Source organism: Denticeps clupeoides, chromosome 1 (genome assembly GCF_900700375.1).
Source record: "Denticeps clupeoides chromosome 1, fDenClu1.1, whole genome shotgun sequence".
Taxonomy (NCBI): domain Eukaryota; kingdom Metazoa; phylum Chordata; class Actinopteri; order Clupeiformes; family Denticipitidae; genus Denticeps; species Denticeps clupeoides.
Window position 1 is genome coordinate 39,115,430 of NC_041707.1, and position 15,593 is coordinate 39,131,022.

The 15,593-nt window shown below is 46.3% G+C and overlaps 1 protein-coding gene across 4 annotated transcripts in view; it reads right to left on the minus strand.

Annotated features, from left to right (window-relative positions):
• pea15 (proliferation and apoptosis adaptor protein 15) overlaps positions 1-15,593 on the minus strand; it is a 36,400-nt gene that overhangs the window by 13,472 nt on the left and 7,335 nt on the right. For 3 of the 4 annotated variants that reach the window (XM_028986514.1, XM_028986498.1, XM_028986506.1), the window contains 3 exons: positions 6,364-6,538; positions 5,172-5,327; positions 338-5,065 (listed from right to left, as the gene is read on the minus strand). In XM_028986514.1, the coding sequence (XP_028842347.1) occupies positions 5,001-5,065; positions 5,172-5,327; positions 6,364-6,535 (393 nt within the window). In that variant the 5' untranslated portion in view covers positions 6,536-6,538 and the 3' untranslated portion in view covers positions 338-5,000. Of the gene's footprint in view, positions 1-337; positions 5,066-5,171; positions 5,328-6,363; positions 6,539-15,593 lie in introns of those variants that run through there. The other variant, XR_003750307.1, reaches the window with a different exon arrangement.

Here is a 15,593-nt window from a genome sequence, read left to right on the forward strand (position 1 = left end):
GGAAGTATTCATGTTTGCACTTTTCCATGCTGACTTCCATGCATTGGTTCAATGCATTGGTCCTCATTGTGTTACCTGACAGTTGGTGAAGCATCATCTCAATGTATTCACTTACAGGCACTTCTGAGCACTTATATATGCTGCCTGGGATGTGTGCTGTCAAATGCATGCAAACACAAGTACCCGTGAATGTAGTGCACAGCACAAAATACTGTACCTGTTACTGTACATACAATCTATTCTGTTTAGATCACAGAATGCAGTCCAGTAGAATCTGCTGGACTTTAAGTGCAGCGACAGTAAGAAGAAAAATAAACCATGGCGTCACACAGTCCAATAGGTTAGCAAATATATTTTAATATATAATATTTATATTCATTTTTAGCACAATGACAAATGGCATCATTTCAGTTTAGTCATGATAAAAGCCTTGTCTGTAGGCATATTTAATATACATGTTGTCTTTTATACAATGGTTTTCTTGTGTCGCTGTAGTTGCAAAATAAAACCCTTTAACTTTCTTTTTGATTCTAAATAAAACTTAATAAACCTTAATAACAGCATCTAGCCAATGGCAACCAAAAGGAATGTCATTTTGTTGTTAAGTTTGTACAATACTAATATACGTATATATATAAAAAAAAAACACGTAAGTTGAAAGAGTGCCTTATTTTTTTTTATTCCTTCAAAGCAATTTACTGTCATAGACAAGTCAGAAAAGGAATCTGATTGGTTCAGAGTGGACCAGCTACTGAATGGCAACAATCAGGCCAATCAACGTAACTAAACTTAAGCTTATTTCTCACATCTGATGCGCTGAAACAATCCAAGAAGCTTCCTCCCTCCAACCCGAAGGCTCGGCCGAGTCTCCGGCGTTTCACCCGCAGGGGACACGCCCCGAACTGCACTGCACATTCAGCTCCACGTCACGTTTTCACAAGCCACGGCACTCCACGCTTGGCACCTCAAAGCACGGCACAGCTCCCTACTGCGAAATGACACACACACACACACACACACACAGTAGCAACTCTAGGCCCTGCCACCATCCACCACCAAATAATTATAATACACAGACTGTTACTCGTTTCAAGATGTCTTTCATCCTTCATTTTCCCCCCATAAGTCTAGTGATGAACAAATTAAAGTTGGCACTGGTATGGTCTGGTGTGGGAGCTTCATAATGTAAACTTTCATTTCTAATAAAATATAGAATTATATATATATATATATTTATTTATTTATATGATCTTCTATGTCTGTTTAGTGGATGTCAGATTACATGTGCTGCAGCATTAAAGCGTATCTCACTTCCACCTTCTCGTCCACCTTTCTCTCACTTCCCCGCAGAATTGGCCCATGCCACAAAACCAACACCTTCAACAAGGAACGCCCTGCCACGCCCGAGTTCCGTCCTGCATATCAGTGCAGAAGCAAACAGAGTCAAGTGCACGAAACCTTCCTGAAACCAACCAACAAACAAAAGAACAGCGCAGACTTTGAGATTTTGTTGCGCGTGCAAAGATCATGTCAAATTAAATTCGGTACTGGGTGTCCAGACATGAACTCTGACACGGTCCCCTTGACTGCCCAACTAGGGTCACCACCTACAACGCACCGGGACGCCACCATCCTAGAAGATTCCAAGCATATTCAATCTGTCCTCCATACCTGGGCACTCAGAGACACTGAACAGTTGAAAAGAAAATGTAAAAAAAAAAATCGCATCGAATGTGGGCTTGTGTTCAGCATTATTTTAAAGGACTACGGCTTTTATACCCAGTGGCCCATAAATGATCATATTTCACAAAATAACAAAAGCGGTAACAATAATGCAAACATAACTATTCAGGAAAAAGGAACAGCACAGATTATAAAAAAATACATCAGATGTTGGAAAAAAGAAAACCCTTCGGAGGGTGCCGGACTTGTGAATCCGGTGTCCCAGTTCACCAAATACAGAAGGAAAATGTGTTGCATTGGTTAATTCACAGGCCGGTGTTCCTTTCCAGTTAATAAAACATATCTGAATGCACAAAGTCAAAACAACAAAAAAGTAATTGCATTAAATAAATTAATCAATAACCATAGAACACGTTGATATACATTTACAATATATATGTACAACTAAATAAAAAAAAAGAAATTATGGGTTAAAACCTTCACTGTATAACCTGCCTGGTATAAATACTCAATGCAGCTCTATTTGCAATAGAGACGTAATGTCGTTTGGTTTAGCGTGAATTAGAACTTCTAAAATAGTAAATATTTCAAGTGATTCCTCAGTTCAAAATCTTTAGCAGTTTTACACATTTTTTTTGCAGCATTATTGGAGTTGATATGTACTGAAAAACTTGGACATCCAATTCGACAAATTTTGAGACAGATGGTAATGTGGTGCAGCAGGGTCACACGACAAGCTGTGCATTGTCTTTCTTCTTAAATATGATTTTTCTGTTTGTAAAATGGGGAGGGAGGACAGGGCTCGATCCAGAAGGGAGTCGGGTGTGCCCCCTAGTGGTGGTTGCACGTTACACGGACTGGATAAATGACTGAAAGGCGCCTGCTGAGAGCGACAGTGTCCACGGCGTAGGTCCCACTCGAGGTGTGTGCATAGAGTCTGGGCCACCGGCGGGCGGGTGGAATTGGGAACTGACAGAAGACAAAGTATAAAACAACAACGGTCTTCCCGGAGTCAGCAGGACTGGGTGACATCAGGGACCCAAAGTCCCCCACCCCATAGCGCTAGCATCTCTGCCGTTGACTTATTGTGGAGCGGTATTAAGTGAGGAGAGCCCTTAAACAGTCTAGCGTAGCATTGTGTCTCAAAACAACCAAGCACAGTGTTAGAAATCGTCCAGAACTGGGCACATTTGACACAAAATACCCCCTGGGACGCAGTACCACCCCAAACCAGTGGGGGCAGTGTATTTGCAAAATGTCGATTAACCAGACAAGATTAATTTTGGGTGAATGGTTAGATGTCAGCATGCAGTGTCGGTTCAGATCGTCCATCTACGTTGTTCGGAGAACTGGGATTAAAAAAAGTCAACACGATCACAGTGCAAAACAATCGATGAGGGACAAAAAAATGGAAAGTGTTCATTAAGAAGGAGGTTCATCCTCTTGGAAAGTACTAAGAAACACACAGTTTCCGTGACAAAGGCCATCGGCTACCAGAACGTATACGGGTAAAATATCAGTCACTTCAGCACAAACACCGAAACGCACAGGTCGATACGTAAATAGAGACGCACAAAAGACGACAACTGGAAACGTTCTGGCCGTAGGGGGGTCGGGGTTCTGCTTTAGAAACGCCTTGGTGAAAAAGGATCTTTGGGATCGTTTTTCCGGGAATGTGGAGAGAATTGTCGAGGTGCTTCGGCGTCACGGCAGCACTCCAGGACGACCTTGCACCCCCGCTGCCCACTGGACGTGGCCCAGAGTTCATAGCGGTTGAATCCACCGGTTCCTCTGCCCACGCGCCGCCACAAGCCCCCAAGTCACGCTCCGTTCCTTCTCCCACACACACACACACACACACGCACACTCACGCACTTTATAAAACCTGAGCACTGCAACAGCCGCGAGTCACGCCAGCTCCAGGGGGCTTTAAGGGGAGGGGTCAGTAGGAACCGTCGGCCTGTTGACCTTTCACCTTTTCTGGCAGATTCGATTTTTCTGCTTTCTGTGTGAATGCACTGGATTGTAGGAGGTGCACGAAATAAAAAATGCAAGTTCACACGACGTTAACACTACAAGCAGTACGTGGCCGACGAGAATGGCAAGAAAGAAAGGGGGCGTCAAGGGGGCCAAAAGCAAGAACGGCCCTTAAAAAAAAGAAGAAAAAAACGTCAGTTTTTAGGCATATTTGACGCAGGTGATAGGAATGGAACTCTTACAGCAACGGTGCGATCGCAGCCTATTTTCCCAACCTGGCAACCACATCCCCATCCCACCTCACACACACACACACACACACACGCACACCACAGTACAGCAAAAAGCAACAGTCTCTTTAGGCTGGCTTAAGAAACACAGTGAACATCATATCAACAGTCTGACCGCGGCGATTATATCCGCACGCCAAATACGGCGACCGTGGGCATCGTTTCGAACGTACATCTTCGTATCATTTCTAAGATTCCAAACACTTATTAGTATTAGTACTAGTATTTAGGATTTAAAGGGTGAAATACAAGTCTTCTGGTCCCGTTTTCTTGACTCGGCCACCTACGTCACCGCGAGGCTGGTAAACAGGAAGGAGCGTTATGTGTGGGTACGGTTTTGAGGTCGAGGTCCAAGTGGTTAGATAGCAGGCGCCGCAACCACAGTGTGTGTGTGTGTGTGTGTGTGTGTGTATGTGTGTGTGTGTGTATATCTCACACCTTCACACACACACCGGGGTAAAATTTACGACATTTCCTGTTTTGTCACATTGTTACTGTTCATCACAATGGGTGAAATTATAGAATATAAATGTTACAAAATATAATAATCATGTTTTTCATATGACATTGTAACAAATACCATAAAAAAAATAAAACAATTCACTAGACATTGAACCACTTTTTTCATCCAGCATCTGCGGTAGGTAAAGGGAAAACAACGCCGCCGTAGGCTTCTGGGCCCCAAACTGCAAGCGAAGGGTCTGCAAACTCAATACGGCCGCGGTGACAATACACACACACACACACACACGCACGCACACATATAAATGCTTGCTAGTGCACACACACACACACACACACACCTCCTTCCATGGCTGAACATTAACGATCTTCTGCAGTCTGTGACTGGGCATGGGCTCCACCCGGGGCCTCAGACGAGCCGAATGTAGGGACGAAGCGCTGAGACGATCCGATTGGTCGAGTGGCGGTTAGTGCGTTATTTGGCGTAGGACGCGGGGTGGGGGGTGTATGGGGGTGGGGGGGGGGTGTTGAGTGGAGAGGGGCAGAAGATGAGATGGAGCTTCGGGGTTGAGAGGCGATGAGGCGACCTCACACCTTCTTTGGGGGAGGGGCCAGCTTGATGATCTCATCCTCCGATGGCTGACGGATGACATCTGATTAAAAAAAGACAAGAAAAAGCAAACAGTAAAATGTCTCCGTTAGAATAAACAGCGTAGGCGTAATGTAGCCATCGCTTGACGAACATCCGGTGGTCCATACCCTTGTACTTTTTGGCGGACGGGATGCGCGTGAGTTTGGTGTCGATCTCGTCGTCCTCTGAGATCTTCAGCACGGTGGTGCGGTACTCGATCACCCGGGTGAGCAGGTCGGGCCGTCGCGAGATCTCGAAGATGTGCTCGATGTAGGAGAGGTTATCTGCACGGGCAGACCAGGGTTCACTTTCCGCTCGCACATCGCGCACACACACACACACACACACACGCACACACACACACACACATCGTCGATCTAAAGCCGCCCTGGTGACGTGACACTGAACACAACTATTCTACAATAAATTAGCACCATAATAAGTGATTTGTCAAGTTTTGTCATCTTATGAGTCGACTTCTTTCCTTTTTCATTTTTGAAATTTTATTATTTTCACATGCGCCAATCACCAGAGTCCTTTTTAAAAATTTCTTTAATAACTTTATTAAGATCCGGTAAAAAGAGCTGATCAAAAAGTTTTCAATTTCTCCCAAAACGTCACTTATGAAACAAGCAACTCTTTATAGGGTGGTAGTAGCCTAGCGGGCCACACACTCGCCTATGAACCAAAAGATCCAGGTTCCCACTGAGCAGGACACTTAACCCTGAGTGTCTCCAGGGGGGGACTGTCCCTGTAACTAATGATTGTAAGTCACTCTGGATATAAGGGCGTCTGATAAATACTGCAAGTGTAAATGTTATAAATGGCCTATTTACCACAGATATACTGTAGTTTTTTTACTCTGTTGGGCTGATGTGGACACAGGCACTGACTTGTTTCTAAATTTCATGAACTGGACATCAAATAAAGCTGCGTGTTTTGGCACTCACTAATTCAGTGGTCACCAAACCTGGTCGTGAAGGTCACTTATCTTGCGTTATTTTGGGCGTACCGCGGCTAATTTCACCTCCATACTAGGCTCTTGTGCTGAATCATCCATGGTAGAACATTACATTTACAGCATTTACCAGACGCCCTTATCCAGAGCGACTTACAATCAGTAGTTACAGGGACAGTGCCCCCCCGGAGACACTCAGGGTTTAGTGTCTTGCTCAGGGACACACACGTAGTAAGTGGGGTTTGAACCTGGGTCTTCTGGTTCACAGATGAGTGTGTTACCCACTAGGCTACCACCACCCCACTAGAACATTTTTCGGGACCAGGGCTGGTGACCCCCTTCATCAAGACTCTCACTCTTACCCTGGGCCAGCTTGTCATTCTTCTCCAGGTAGTTGAACCACTCTTTGGAGGAGGTGATGTTGTTGCTCTCCTCCTCGGGGATGTCCTCTTTACACGCTGACTTCAGCTGTTCCAGGTCCTCGTTGGTGATGTTCTCCGAAAGGTCGCTGAGCAAAGAAGTGTACTCCGACATGGTCTGAGGGAGACAGAGATGGCGGGAGAACTTAATCAGGAGAAGTGACGAGGACGAGGCGTGACATCCAGCAAACCCATCAGAACCTCCTTTTAAAAATAAATATCTTCGCAATGACTTGGAAGATATTAAACCAAGAACACGAGGCCACAGGGAGAAGGAGAGCTCGGTAAAAACCGACTGGCAGTCGATGGCAGTGACGTGGTGACGTGGTGGAAAACATGGAGATGTTTATAAGATCTATAAGTAGATCAGGTACTTAGAAACTTCTGCTGGCTAAAAATGTAAATGTTCCTTTAGCTATTAGCTAACTGTCCCACCAAGGTGTTTGACGTTGAAATGACATCTTTCAGACGTTTGGCCAAAACGCGGTGACAACAGGACCCAACACAGCAGACAGGTGACAAAGGACTGGGGAAGGCAAGGCAGCCGGTATATAACACTAACTGCACAGGAATGGAAAACACATGGCGGTAGTCTGGGGAGACGATGGCAGCGGTGGCCTTGTAGGGCGGTGGTGGCCTAGCGGTTAAGGAAGCGGCCACGTAATCAGAAGGTTGCCGATCCGCCAAGGTGCCACTGTGGTGCCACCGAGCAAAGCACCGTCCCCACACACTGAAGTGAAGTGAATGTCACATGTGATACACAGCAGCACAGCACACAGTGCACACAGTGAAATTTGTCCTCTGCATTTAACCCATCACCCTGAGTGAGCAGTGGGCAGCCATGACTGGCGCCCGGGGAGCAGTGTGTGGGGACGGTGCTTTGCTCAGTGGCACCTTGGCGGATCGGGATTCGAACCGGCAACCTTCTGGTTACGGGGCCGCTTCCTTAACCGCTAGGCCACCACTGCCCACTGCTCCTAGGGCGCCTGTAAAGGCTTCCCACTGCCCACTCAGGGTGATGGTTAAATACAGAGGACAAACTTCACTGTGTGCACCGTGTGCTGTGCTGTTGTGTATCACCAGTGACAATCACTTCACTTTCACTTTCTTGAAAACAGTGAATTGGTGCCCCCTGGTGGGCCAGGAGCACGCGACCCTTTTGGAAACCTTTCGCGTTCACCTCCCTCCAGATATTGGCAAAAAATTCAAACGTATAATTTAACCGTATAACGTTTTTTGTTTTGTTCGATGTTCGTTTACAACCGGAGGAGAAGGCGCTGCACGTATTTTTGTTCAGAACAGATAATAATAATGACGAATTCCTGCTTGGAATAATTACCCAAGCCGCCGCTCGAGGTGACGAATCTAATCAGATGGTGTGGCGCTCTGCTTTCCTTTTCAAACGTGGCCTTGCACGCTGCCGGCACAGTCCTGGCACAACATGCATTAGCTTTAGTGTTTAATTTACACGCACAGAGAGCAGAGAAAGAAACGTGCACGCATGCACCAACACACACACACACACACACACACACACACACCTCACGTCGCGTTACTGCCAGGCAGCCGCGTCATAAATAAAACACTGCTACACCGCTTCGCCGACGGGTGACCTAAAAAAGGCCACTTGTAGTTACAGCATCCCACCAGCAGAGGGACACAAACACACACACACACACACACACACACACACACTCTTTCACAGACATCAGAGGGAAGGGAGAAGTGATCAATGGTCCCAAATCCTTCCCTCCTGAACTTTGCAACAGTGCATACATTATCTACGTACATTATTTCATTCGTGGAAATTATTTTACGGGACATATTGCACTGGACCGCATTCGAACTTCTTCCCAAACATTCCGTTGCGTATCACCATGTGCTGCGCTGCAGCGTTCCACAACCACGTCACTTTCCCTGTACGCTGCCGGATACGTTACAGACAGTCTCCCTCCTTCATTCCACCCATCTATCGTCTGTTGGTTTTTCTCCAGTCCCACATTCCCTTCATTCCACCGCTCTACCGCTGCGCCACTGCGAGGTCGGCCCGTGGCGCCTGGCCGCTGCTGATGGCTCAGGCCGCACTCGATCCTTCTCCATTCTCTCTCTTTCACCACCAATCCCCCCTTTTTTCATTCCTTCACCATTCTCTCTCTTTCACCACCACTCCCCCCTTTTTTCATTCCTTCTCCATTCTCTCTCTCTCTTCCACCACCAATCCCCCCTTTTTTCATTCCTTCATTCCTTCTCCATTCTCTCTTTCTCCACCAGTCACCCCCTTTTTTCATTCTTTCTCCATTCTCTCTCTCTCTCTTTCACCACCAATCCCCCCTTGTTTCATTCCTCCCTTCTCTCTCTCTCCTCTTCCACCACCAATCCCTCTTTTTTCATTCCTTCTTCATTCTCTCTCTCTCACTCTCCACCACCAATCCCCCCTTTTTCATTCCTTCTCATTCTCTCTCTCACTCTTTCTCACACCACCAATCCCCCCTTTTTTCATTCCTTCTCCATTCTCTCTTTCACCACCAATCCCCCCTTTTTTCATTCTTTCTTCTCCATTCTCTCCTCTCTCTTCCACCACCAATCCCCCCTTTTTTCATTCCTTCATTCCTTCTCCATTCTCTCTCTCTTTTCCACCACCATTCCCCCCTTGTTTCATCCTTCTTCATTCTCTCTCTCTCTCTTCTCTTCACCACCAATCCTCTTTTTCATTCTTCTTCATTCATCTCTCACTCTTCCACCAAATCCCCCCTTTTTCATTCCTTCTCCATTCTCTCACTCTCTTACACCACCAATCCCCCCTTTTTTCATTCCTTCTTCATTCTCTCTCACTCTTCCACCACCAATCCCCCCTTTTTCATTCCTTCTCCATTCTCTCTCACTCTTCCACCACCAATCCCCCCTTTTTTCATTCCTTCATTCCTTCTTCATTCTCTCTCTTTCACCACCAATCCCCCCTTTTTTCATTCCTTCTCCATTCTCTCTCTCTCTCCCTGAGAAGAGTCTGTTCACTGCGTCTCTGTCCTTCACATTTTCCCAGACACAAGCACTCTTTTGTCTTCTGACTGCTCTGTCTGTGTGTGTGTGTGTGTGTACAGAGGGGTGTCAAGGCCGGCTGAGGTCCCAGGCAACCCCTCTTCCCCGTGACTAAACTTTAAAATTTTACCCAAAACACACACACACACACACAAAACAGCACAAGAGACCCCCCGGCCTCCAGACCCTTCTATTTCCCACACGACTGTTCACTTAACGCAGTGCTTTACACACACACACACACACACTTACAAACGACTGTTCACTTAGGTCAGTCGAGACACACTCACAAAAATATATTAACACATATTTTTGTCAAGTGTGTTCTGGACGCGGCGGCAGGTGCGGCCGCGCCCCTGGGACCCGTTTTTGGGGTTTCCTGACCCCCCGCGGCTTCCCGGGTGAAGAGTCGGTAAAACCGGTGTGTGCCGCACGTTCTTTCACCGGGAGGATCTCGGAACAGAGGTTCCCTTACGACCGGAGCCTGAATATCGGCAGGGACGGAATACGGGGACGGACCGGAAGTGGAGCTTTTCCTCACAGTTCCAGGTCTGGGTGCGGCGTGACAGTAATACTACCGCCGAACACCGTAAAACGCCGCTGAACATGCTGTTAGCGTGTTATTAGATGTCAGAACCAACTTCAACTACATCTACATTTACGGCATTTGGCAGACGGCCGTATCCAGAGCGACTTTACAACGCGCTTCCATGTTACCAACGATAAAGTGAACAGTTCTGGTTCACCAGGACCCCCAACTATGAATACAACCTTTTTATTTTAGTTTCTATACGTAAGTCAGACAATAAGAAGGTTACAAGTTCATTAATAACCAGGACAGCTCCCATAAGAGCGTTAATCACCAGAGCATTTCCCAGCATGCTTTGCTCCCTCGCCATATTCCCATGACCTCTGTGAACCGTGCTTTTAAAATCTGTATTTCTCAGTCACACGATCTGTGTGATGTCACTGTGTTGGCCCGGTGAGATTGGGGACCTACAGTAGTGTGTGTGTGTGTGTGTGTGTGTGTTGTTCTGTCTACCCTGGCTGAGAGCATGAGACAGTCTCAATAATATAAGTGTCTGTGAACCCCCCCACCACCCGCACCTCGGTCCACACGAGCTCCATTCACCCTTCACGCCGCTGACGTTGCCATGGAGACCAGGCCAGGCTTCGCTTTTCAGCCTGGAAACGATCGCTTAGCAACGGAGCAGAGTTCTAACTTCCATCCCCCCCAGTGGTGTGAAAGCTCACGGTGCGAATGAACCAAAGGCGAGAAAAATCTGAGGAACACACACACGCACACACCTGGATCTGGAAGTGAAGTGATTGTCATTGTGAAACACTGCAGCACAGCACACGGTGACACAACGAAATGTGTCCACTGTATTTAACCATCACCCTTGACAGGCGCCGGGGGAGCAGTGTGTGGGGTTCAAACCGGCAACCTTCTGATTACGGGGCCACTCCTTCACCGCCTAGGCCGCCACTGCCCAAAGTGCATCACAATCCTTTAGGTCCAATAGACTGTAAAAATCCAGTGCAATTTAGATTTTTGTATATTTTACATACTTATTACACTGTCATTTGAATATATTATGTGTACCACTATTGAATTTGTTTGTTATTTAAGTCTGTCTTTCACTATATGACTCACACTGAGTCAACTGCACCTTAAAGGCAATAAAGATTTATGACACAGTGACTTTAGAACAGTTAGAAATGTTGAAAAACGGAATGTTTGCGTGGACGCTCCAATATGCCAATAATCGTAATCGAATCATGAGACCAGTGTTGTAAACTCGGGGGCGCTCATGTGACAGTGGTGGCCTAGCGGTTATGGAAGCGGCCCCGGTTCAAATCCCGATCCGCCAAGGTGCCACCGTCCCCACACACTGCTCCCCGGGTGCCTGTCATGGCCGCCAACTGCTCACCAAGGCTGATGGGTTAAATGCAGAGGACAAATTCCACTGTGTGCACCTTGTGCTGTGCTGCTGTGTATCACAAGTGACAATCACTTCACTTCACTTTTTATCATGTCTGGCAAAGGACCCGGGGCATGCTGGGAATCGTGGCGCCCGCTGTGGATAAACTCTCTCTGATGAGGGCCACCGTGTGAATAGGATATCACTATCGGGTTATAACAGCCAAATTGGCCTCAGTTTCTGTTACCATGGGAACTGGCATGGGAGTTTTGTGGGGGGGTGGGGGGTGGAGAGAAGCTGGTATTGAATGTTTTTTACCTTCTGCAATTGTTACTATGGTGAGACTACGACACAAACAAACTGGTCAGAGGCGTAATATAACCAATAGTTTAAACCTGGAGCGCGGGAGTATTAAAAAGGTTTGCGGAAAAAAAAACAGCAGCGCTTAACACAAAAAAACACGTGTCGGTTCCAAACCAGAGGTCATATATCAGCGACAACAGAGAGGCACAAACACGCACGCAGCTCCCTGACAGAGTAAATATGGCGCTGGGTGCTGGCGCGTCAGCGGTTAGAGGTGCTGATGTGAGGCGACACCTTCCAGACCCCTCCATCAGGCTCAGCGGGGTGTGTGTGTGTGTATGTGAGTGAGTGGCCTCAGCATCCTGTGGTGTAAAGTCCATGTTTTTACTAATGTAATGATAAAAGCATAAAGTGCCTCTTTTTAACAAGATTTCGGCCACAAATTAGACATGTTCATCGTTAAAATATACGAACTGTTAACATAAATGAACACCGTATGGTGGGAATGTCTGTTGGCAACCAGTCGTTAGGCCTTATTTAAATTTACGCAGAAAACGTACATTTTTAAAAACATTGAAAAAACATTAAAAAAACGTTTTTATTCGTTTTTATATTGGCATGTTGTTGGTCCAGTAGATAGTCCTTCTAAATGGGTGCCTTTAGTTGTCCCTTGGGTTAGTTGCAAAAGGTCCTCTGATGACAACAGGAAGTTGACAGGAACAAGGTCCCAGGTTCAAACCCCACGTACTACCATCGTGTCCCCGAGCGAGACACTTAACCCTGAGTGTCTCCAGGGGGACTGTCCGTGTCACTACTGATTATAAGGCGCTCTGGACAAATGTTAAATGATGTAAATGTGACAACATAGCAGTTTACATACACAGCATGGCATAAAATTTTTAATTAATCACGATAAATTACTTTTAATTTACGCAAAAAGTGTGATTAATTAGTTACACTATCAAATCTATGCAGAATCTGAACCAGACATAAAAAAATTAATAAATAAAACAGACATAAACCGGCCATCCCACTCGCGCTCCACAAAAGGTCACCTGTCACGGCTGCTGAGCACCGAGCTTGAGAGGGAGTGTGTGTGTGTGTGTTTGATGGGTTTTGGTCCATCAAGATATAAAGCGGAGAGGATCTAAAAGGCTAATGACTCATGCACATGCACACTTAACGCGCAATATGGATGAATATCTGGGAACGTGTGAGCATACACACACACACACACACACACACACACGGTGAGGATAAACGTGCATGCAGATAGACAGGTATGTAGAGAGTGAGACACTGTCCTTCCAGAACCTTCTTTGAGCTACATCAGCTCCAATCTACACTGTGTCAGCACACACACACACACACACACAGACACACACACACACCTGGACTGTACCAGCACAGACAACTGTGTTACCACACAAACACACACCTAAAATACCACACACACACGAACACCTGGACACACATGCACGTACATACTCAACCATACTCAACTAAATTCAAATTTTATTTGTCACATACACAGTCATATATGTTATGATATGCAGTGAAATGCTTTTAGCAACTGCTACAGACCACAGTACTGCACATATTGCAAGTGGTAGTAGCCTAGTGGGTAACACACTCGCCTATGAACCAGAAGACCCAGGTTGAAATCCCGCTTACTACCATTGTGTCCCTGAGCAAGACACTTAACCCTGAGTTGCTCCAGGGGGACTGTCCCCTGTAACTACTGATTGTAAGGCGCTCTGGATTAGGGCGTCTGATAAATGCCATAAATGTAAATGTAAATGTAAGTATACAATGAACCAATATGCAAATATTGCAAACATAACCAAATATTACACTTTTATGTCTTTAACCTAAAGCATAAAAGTGTAATATTTGGTTTTGTTAGCAATATTTGCATATTGGTTCATTGTACACTTGCAATATTTGCAATGCTCTGCAATAATATTTGCTATATTTGCAACTACCCTCAACCACACAACACATCACAACACAACACAACACACATCTTGACGTTTCCATGTTGCTGGAGCGGATCGTAGGAGTGTGTGGCGGTGCTGCTTAGCAGCCCCGGTGCCCGGGTGCGGTGGGAGGCGTGGGGGCGTACCAACGCGCTGTTTTTCTCTCTGGCACATGCAGGGGCGGTGTTGAGTAACCGAGGTCAAAGGTCGCCGCTGCCATGTGGGCATGACAAGAGCGGAGAAGAACAATGCCTTTTGCTACAGTCACGCACGAAACAAGCTCCACCGCTTACGTAGGACTATACGTTTTTCCACTTTAATATATCTATAAATTACATAATAAAAAACCCATGGGATTCTCACGATATAACAGTTATCCCATATACTGCACTATCCCTACACCAACAGACACTGGAATTATTAGTATTGTTGTACCTGTCATTCTTGTAAGATACTTTGAAATGATCTTGATCTTCGTGTGATTTTGAAAACGTGAAATCAGGGTGCACCTCCTCGTCCCACACACGCAACATGCAGCGATGCAGGAGGCCGAGTTTGGCAGACACTGCCATTGTTACATAAAGCCACTTTTTTTTATACTCGGCTATTTTTGCATCTCCAGGCCCTAGAATGCAGTTTGTTTTTTGATGAGTAAAAGAAATTGTGCACATTATCCAAAGTTTTCAAGTACCACAGAATTCCCGTCACGGTCCCAAAATGCACAAAATGCGAAACAACATCTCACTAACAATGCAAGATGTACAGCAAACAAAAAAACAAAAGTCAAAGCGCCATTGTCTCCGCCGATCGAGTCGTGGGAAGTGACGAATCTCTTCAGGGCGGACATCCTGTCTTATTCTCCGTCCCCCTCGCTCTTCCCAGTTGCCCCGCCTCCACCCTCTCTGCCCCTTCCCTCTGTGACTTTTCCGTCCCCCTCAGGGATCCGGCAGGCTTCCTGCCGCTGCCGTGGACACACTTCCCGAGTGGCGTGGAGGAAACAACAGCAGCTGGATCCAGCTTCGGAATTGAGACGTCGACTAATCCCCCTGCCCAGTGGCAAATCTCCCTTCTGTCCCTCCGGCTCGGCAAAAAAAAAAAAGCAAAAACATAAAAATCCAACCCCCCCCCCCCCCCCACTCCATAACAAGACAATTATTAATTTATATATATATATTTTTTTATAAAAAATCACATGGGCTGAATATACGACTTGAAATTATGAATACTGACTATGTGACTGGCTGGTGTGTATTCGTGTGTGTGTGCTTAAATGCCAGTCGCCTCATCATGGCCTCAGGACAGGACCAGATGGGCGGATTTAAACCCGCAAGCCAGCGAGAGAGAGAGAGAGAGAGAGAGAGAGAGAGAATCTGGCGTAAAGAGAAACGCAGCGACGAAGGGAGCGGAATGCTGCGTGAAGGAAGGCTTCGTCACGTTTGTCCATGGACCTTCCGATCGTGGCCTAGAAACATACGAGCGCGGATCTTTACGTGGTAAAATGTGTTAATCCGGTATATGCCTAATCTCCCAAATCCTGGTCTCAGCGGCACAACGCATGGGCCGTAATTGTACGGCGCTAGCATCCAGCTACACCAAGTCCTGCTGGCATGTTCAAACCGGTAAAAAAACAAAAAACAAAAAAAAAGAGGAGATCAAATGGGATTTCATTTTTCAGCCCTTTTAGCGACCGTGTTTAGCGTTAAAGATCAATATCAACATACCGTAGCACCTTAAGGCAGAAATATACTTGCTATTAACCATGCGTATGTACGTACGTATGGCCCTGGTCTGTATCCTGCGTTCTTTGCATCGGTATTTGCGCATGTACTGAAAAAAATTACGGAACGTATACAGACACGGATGCAATCCCTCCGTGATATTACATGGGCAGCGTTGCGAGATCTGCGCTCAACAGACGACGATTGGTTTT